Below are 7,581 nucleotides of genomic sequence, written 5' to 3' on the forward strand. Positions count from 1 at the left end.
ATTTTGTCTGACTGTGCTTATTTGTGTCAAGGGAGAGTTTCATGGGTGTGGGGCTGAGAAAGCATTGGGAAGTGACAATGAAATAAAAAAAAAGAAAGAGAGCAAAAGAAAAAAAGCATTAATAAAATCTTTGCAAACTAGCCCACTCAGGGCCTACCACCCATCTACTGGATACTTCACTTTCGTATTCCTTCCAGTCCTTCACCCCGGACATTTCTCACCATCTGCCTGACTCTGCCAGTATCATCCCCCACCACTTCTCTTTCCTTCTCCCCAGAACAAAACACCCCTATCTGGTCACCACTCCCTTTATGAATAGTCTTCCCTTATTAGCGTGCAAGTTCCATCAGGGCTGGACTGTCTTTTAAAATATTTGTGTCCCTAGTGCTTAGCACAGTGTCTGGATCATAGCAAGTGTCTAATACTTTTTCACTCAAAAAAAAGAGTAGTGGGGGTGGGGAGAGACAGTGACCGATGCTTCTTCCCTTTAGGAAAGAGAGATCAGAGATTTAGAACTAGAAGGATTAGGGGCCAATCCCTTCTCTTTCTAGGTCTAAGCTTCTCTGTAAAATAAGCGGGCTGGACTGGATAGATATCTGTATAGCCCAGTTATTATAGTCTGTAATCATGCCTGGTTGAAATGCCGGGAGGGAGAGGGAGTTCTGGAAGTGTGAGGGAGGGTAGTAGAAGGAGAGGTTATGTAGGAATACGCCATACTTCAAAGGAAGTCAGAAATGAAATTTGGGGTGGAGTGTACTTCTTATGGGAACAGGGGACAGAGAGGAGTAAAGAACTCCAGAAGTGAGAAGAGATATAAAGAATGGGAGAAAACCACCCAAACTGCCACGTACCCACCCACTTTTCTCCTCAGAAAGTACATCTCAGGCCCAAGCCAAGCATGATAAACATTTAATTTGTCTAGTCACCATCCCTTTTGGACCCAGTATCCTCCCTTTTCTCTTTCCTTTAGACTTAGTGTTACTGTCAGTCATTTTTTAATCTTTCCCACTCTTTCTGACCCCATTTGGGGTTTTCTTGGCAAAGATACTGGAGTGGTTTGCCATGTCCTTCTCCAGCTCATTTTACAGAAGAGGAAACTGAGGCAAGCAAGGTGAAGTGACTTGTCCAGGGTCACACAGCTACTAAGTGTCTGAGGCCAGATCTGAACTCAGGAACATTAGTCTTCCTAACTGGACGTCTGGCACTCTATCCACTGCACCACCTAGCTGGCAGCATCAAAGCTTTTTCCTTGTGTCTGTCCAGGCTCTCCCTACTCAATGCCATCCTTCACACTCTGCCTAATCCATAAATTTGACTTTGTCACTCCCCCAGTCAAAATCCTTCAATGACTCCCCAGTGCTCAAGGACAAAGAAAAAAATACTTCTTCATCTGGTATTTAAAGCCTTTAACAATCTGACTTCAACCTACCTTTTCAAATTTATTTCACTCTATTCTCCTCCATGGGAATAGTGTGGAATGTTGGGCAGAGACCTCACCCTAGAGCCAGGATGAACTGGGTTCAGGTCCTGCCTCCGACACATAATTGTCTGTGTGACCCTAAGCAAGTTACTTCATCTCTCAGAGCTCTAGGCAACTGGAATGTAGAGTCTTTTCTATCAGTGCAATCACAGATCCAGTTCCTCTCCTCATCTCCTTTCTGCACCCCATATTCCAGTCAAATTGGACTGTATGTTGCTCCCCAATCCTGTCCTGAATTTTCCTGTACATTCATGCAGAACTGCCCCCAGAATGCACATCTTTTTTTCGGATGCTGGAGGAATCCTTCCCTTTCTTCAAGGCTCAGCCCAGCTCAAATGCCTTCTCAATGGAGAAACCATCCTCTTCCTTGGTAACTGCCACCCCACCCCCATCCCCCAGGTGAAAGCTATCTTTTTTGTGCATAGTCTAGAATCCTCCTCTGCCTTTATCATGTTCTATTTGGTGCCTTCAAGGGGCTATACGGTTTCTCAAGGTCTTTCCATCTATTTTGGCTGCATAGATACCTATCTCTATACTAATCCTACCTACCACCCCCATCATACTGTAAATTCCTAGAGGGCCAGGGACTGCATTATTTTCAACTTTGTATTCCCAGGGACTTGTACATAGTAGGTGGCAATTGAATTATTTGCTAAATTAAGGAGAGGGGATAAGTGGGGGTAAGAAATGGGATAGGACAGGGATGACAGCCTTAGAAGATAATCAGATCTTCCCTAAATCTTCTCTGCCCCAGCTTAAATTCCTTCAATCAATCATTGTATGACAAAGATCCCTGTTCTCTCACCTGATCACCCTTCTCAGTACATGCTTCAACTCGTCCCTAAAATGTGTCTCTGAAACTTAACAGCACAGTCTAGGTCTGGTGCAAACAGGGCAGATAATGGTGGGGACCCTCACCTCCCTCCTTCTGCTTCTTAGAGAAGCTTTTCCCTTGTATTTCAAGGCCGTCAATCAAGACTGGGATTCTGAACAGTTCAAACGTGTTGCTACAAACCTGCCAGCCAGACAGTCCTTTGCTGAAGACCTGAGGCCACACCTCTGTGTCTTCCTCCTCTAGTTATACCGGCATCTGGACAGAGACCCAGAGGAGACTAGAACATGACCCAACCCTGTCTGAGTATAGACCAACTTCTCAAAAAAACATTTTGTTCCCCCAGGATGTTAAGGGAGGGCTTTGTGTATTCCAGATAATAACAACACAACAATTTTGCTAAAGCTGTAAGGCTTTAAGATTTACAAAGGACTTACTTAACACAATCAAGAATGAACCCATTTCAAAAATAAGGAAACTGAGGCTGGTTGACCAATACAAAGCAAAGAAGTGTCAGAGACAGATTCAATCTCTGGCCTTTTAATTCCAAGACTTTCCATTGTGGTACACCTCCCTTCTGGCTGGTATAAATTTTCTATCATGATGAGACAGGGACTACGGACCAGGCAGAAGCTACAATTGGAGTTTGGTAATGAGTTCCCAGTCAGTGGAGGTATTCTATCAGAGTCTGGATGAGCCCTTTTCAAAGACACTATTACAGGTTAGAACTGGAATAGATTCCTCTATGATTCTGCAAATCCGTGCACACAGACTTGCCCAGGACAATTCAAATATAGAGAAAAGCTGTTTATTTGTAGAACCAAGGAAAGAATCTGTGTTTTTTGTTTGTTTTTCTTTCCTAGAGCTGCCTTTTCTCCAAAGCCCCACTTTCTTCAGAATCTCAGAGGCCATGCAGTCTAACTCTTACCTGAAGAGAAATTCCCTCTGTGAAATCACTCCCAACTCAAGTACCTGATTATTTTGATTTTGGTGGGAATCATCAGGAGATAGAAGGGAAATGAATATATTCTAGGCAGGATTTGAAAATCGCAAAACTCATCTATACTAATAATAGTCCTGTGTATTATTGTCCATGATAGGCTCTGTGTCTTTATCATAATATTCCACTTGATATCACAAAATAGCTGAATGATACTTTAGGGATCGTAGAGCCAATGACACAGCAGAAAGTACATTGAACGTAGGGTCACAAGACTTGGTTTTGCCGCTTACTTACTGTGTAACTTTAAGTAAATCAGGTTTTTTTTTTGGCCTTAGTTTCCTATCTATAAAATAAGGCTCCCTTCAGCTCAGTTAATCTTCTCATTTTATACATGAAGAAACTAAGGTTCAGGCAGGGTTCTTATAAGTAGAAGAGCTGGTACTTAAATACAAGTCTAATTTTTCCCCTAGCATTAAACCATCTTCATTTTAAAAAATCCATGTAAAATATAACCCTCATGGTGCCCTCACACTTGCTGCACCCTAGGCTGACACTCACCTTGCCTATCCCTGGTTTTGGCCATTAGACACAGCTAACCTGGAAAGTAGAAAAAGAGAATGGAACTCTTGGTCTTATTGGTAGAAGAACTCTGGGTAGAGAAAACATATGCAAGGTTTGCCCTAGGGAGTCCTTTACTAAAGGGATTATCAACCACTTGTCCCTCTCTTCCCTGAATGAAAAAGACCCCTTCAGTCCTGTTTTTCAAAGGGTTATCCAGAAGCTCAACCATAATAAAGTATCATATTTATTTACCACTTTAAAAATCAATTTCCTCACAGCTTAGTCAGATCAGCAGTCCAATATTATCCCCATTATACAGATGAGGAAACTGAAGCCCAGAGAGGTGAATTAAGCTGTCCAAAGTCACAGCCACTAAGAAATGAAGTTGGGACTCAAAGCACATTCAGTTCTCTTTCTGTTAACCAAACCTCTCGTGCATACACATTTCTGCTCTTTACACATGATGAAGAGTCTCCAATGGAAAATAACTTCCAGAAAAACTGACAAGATGCTGAATAGAATCACTGGCACAGGTGGAAATTCTAATGCCTTTTTTTTTTTACTATACCATATTGCACTAATTATTAAAAACTGAAGGCAAAAATCTCCAGGAAAAGACTCCACCTCAAACCTTTGGTCTTGCCTACCCCAGAGCCAAACCAATAGCCCAGACTGGCAAGCCAAATGCAAGTAAAATCCAGGACATGTATCTGGGAGGATTACAAAATCATTAAGCTGGAAGGGAACTTTGAGGTCATAAAGAACCCTGAAATTCTTGCTTTCCTTTGCGTCCCCCCCCACCACGTACAGAAGGAAGGGGACAACATAAATTTAATTTCAGTCTCATGGACTTTTGTTCTATGACCACAGCTTCAAAGTCCAGCTGGATGGAGAATAAGTTCCACAGGACACAGCTTCATACAATGATTTTTTTCTGGGCTCATGACCCGAGTATTCAGCAGTCTCCTCATAGGTGGACAGAGCTGGAGGGGACCTCAGAAACCATCTAGTAGAAACCACTCCTTTAATCGAAGAGGAATAGAGGGGGCCGGAGGAGACAAGGGTTTTGACCAAGGTCACGCCAGCGAGTTAGCAACCAAGTCAGCACTTGAACCCAGTTCTCTTGCCTACTAGTTGGAAGTGTTTTCTACTATGTCCCAGCTGCTCATGCGCTTTCCAACAGCTGTAAACCAATTGGCAAAGATAGGTCCCACCCAATCCATCTGGCAGGAAGATGTCTGAGCCAGCTCCGGCAGACCATTTGTCGTCTGGGGTATGCAGGGACGATTCACAGACAGTGCCTGCTTCCCTTCTCACGTTCCCATCAGTTTCTAAATACAGTCATTCCTCCCCACCCCCATCCAGCATTCGTCAACCTTAAACTACTATAGAAATGTGAGTTACTGCTATTATTACTATCCAACACTGTAAGAGCCAGACTGGCCTTTGGAGAGATCTTCCTGGGATACTGTACATTTGGCTACCATTGCACACACCCACCAACCTGCTCTTGCCTATTTATACCCAGGCAGGGGCCTGGGGATGGGGAAAGAGAGCACCCAGAGAGCTCTTTAAAGACACTCGCATCTGGACAATAGATTGACCCAGGCACTACTATCTACTACCAGGCAGACCAAGTGCCCCATAGGGCAGTTGTCAGAGATGGGTGGCATCCTCCTGCTCCGAAAGGCCTGCCTTGAACCTCATCTCCCCCGTAGGAACAAAAGCAGGCAGGATCCTGGGTGTGGATGGTTCCTGCAGATGCAGGGTTGCCTCTTCCTGCTCCTCAGTCAGAGCCAACGCAGCCTCCCCTCCACCTCCACCCCAACACCCCCGGTTCCCATAGAGAAGCAATAGGAATAGATAGATGTACTTACTGCTGGTGTTCATGGTGACGCCCTGGCTCTGAATTTCTCATTCAACAAAGAGGCCAAGGCGGTTCTTTAAATGTGATCTCTCTTTGCTCCAGTGCTCACCTGGGGGGGGGGAGGGGGCGGTGGAGAGATGGGGTAGAGGAGGGGCTCGCGGGGAGAGGGCTCGAGATGATCTCCAAGGTTTCTTCCAGCTCTAAATCCTATGATCCCGTGGTCTTTTCTATCCCAGGTATGCCCTCTCTGCCCCCAGTCTGCCTCTCTCTGCTTCCTGACTGCTCTCAATCTTGAAAAGGCAGAAGCAATGAATGACAAGCAGATAGGCTGGCAGGCAGGGCATGCAGGCCCGCGGACAGACAGACCGACTGAGTGCCGCTGCCCCGGCGCCTTGCCTGCGCTCTCGCTGGCTCCAGGGTTCTACCGTGCAATGCGGAGCAATTCCAGCTGGACTTTTCCTGTGAGCGCTCCAAGGGGGTGTGGACCACTGAGAGGGAGGGAAAAGCAGGGGAGGTGGGAGGGAGGGAGAGGAGGGAGGGAGCCAGGCTGCAGCCCCGCTCCTGTCCAAGGAAAGCCAAGCCGCGGCTGCGAGGTCCTCGCCCAGCCCCAGAACTCGGCTGCCGGCCGACGCTGGGAGCCCCGAATGCCCGCTCTGCGCCCCGCCCCGCCCCGCCCCGCCTCGCCGCGTGCCTGGAGAGTCTGCAGGGGATGCTTTCGGGAGGTCTGGACTCTGCCAGGGAACGGGGACCAGAAGAGGAGGGGAAGGAGACCCGGGGAAGAAGCCTTCCCTCAGGGTTTTCTTGCTTTACCAGTGCCTAGGGAAGCGGGGGATGGCCAGCTGCCGCCCGCCACCTGCTGGATACAATGAGATGCTCTCAGGCTACTGGCATTTTGGGGCTACCGGGAAGTATAACAGCAATGTTTCGTGTTTCTAAAGCGCTTAGGTTTACAAAACACTTAAATTATAACATTTGGAACTGGAAGGGACCTCTAGTGACCAACTAGGCCGGCCCCTTCCTTTGGAAATTGAGAAAACTGCCAGAGACGGGGAAGTGACTTACCCAGGGTCATGCCCCTTATTAGTAACAGAGCTAGGGTTCCAACTATGCACTTTCCATCCCACCACAAACCTCACAGCCTCTAGTGTTGGAAGGGGCTTTAGAGATCACTCAGTCTAACGGTCTAGGGGTGGAGAACCTCGAGTCCTCAAGGCCACATGTGGCCCTCTGGGTCCTCAAGTGCAGCCCTTTGACGGAATCCAAACTTTTGTTCCGTGAGGTTTGGATTCAGTCAAAGGGCCGCACTTGAGGACCCAGAGGGCCACATGTGGCCTCTAGGTTGCAGGTTCCACTTCTTCATTTTGTATTTGCTGTAGACTGAGGCCCAGAGAGAGGAAATCACACAGCTGGTAAATAGCAGGGTTGAAATCTATTCCCAGATATTCAGGTTCAAAATCCAGTGCTCATCCTAGCAGGCTGCCCTGTGGCAAAAAGTCAAAGAGAGCAAGTCATTTAGTCAATAAGCATTTATTAAGCGACTGCTCTGTGCTAAACACTTTGCATAGCTCTGGAGATTCAAAGAAAGATGGGATGGCTCCTTTCCTGGAGGAGCTCACAGTCTAATGAGGCAGACAGCATGAAAACGACTGGGTACAAACAAGATATATACAAGATAAATTGGAAATAAGTAACAGAGGGAAGGCATTAGAATTAAGGAGGATCAGGAAAGGCTTCTTTAGAAGGTGGGATTTTAGCTGGGACTTAAAAGAAGCCAGGAGGCAGAGATGAGGAGGGAAAGAATTGCCAGCATGGGGGACAAGAAGTGAAAATACCCTGAATCAGTAAATGGAATGTCTTGTATGAGGAACAGTAAGAAGGTCAGTGCCATTGGATGGAAG

The 7,581-nt window shown here is 46.4% G+C and overlaps 1 protein-coding gene across 2 annotated transcripts in view; it reads right to left on the bottom strand.

Annotated features, from left to right (window-relative positions):
• The window catches only part of ABLIM3 (actin binding LIM protein family member 3), a 173,943-nt gene extending 167,748 nt beyond the window's left edge, over positions 1-6,195 (bottom strand). Inside the window, exon 1 of one of the 2 annotated variants that reach the window (XM_036748987.1) lies at positions 5,694-6,195. In XM_036748987.1, coding sequence (XP_036604882.1) covers positions 5,694-5,706 — 13 coding nt within the window. In that variant the 5' untranslated portion in view covers positions 5,707-6,195. The remainder of the gene's footprint in view (positions 1-5,693) is intronic. The other variant, XM_036748986.1, reaches the window with a different exon arrangement.
• Between the last annotated feature and the right edge of the window lie 1,386 nt (positions 6,196-7,581).

The sequence above is a fragment of the Trichosurus vulpecula genome, chromosome 3, assembly GCF_011100635.1.
Source record: "Trichosurus vulpecula isolate mTriVul1 chromosome 3, mTriVul1.pri, whole genome shotgun sequence".
NCBI lineage: Eukaryota > Metazoa > Chordata > Mammalia > Diprotodontia > Phalangeridae > Trichosurus > Trichosurus vulpecula.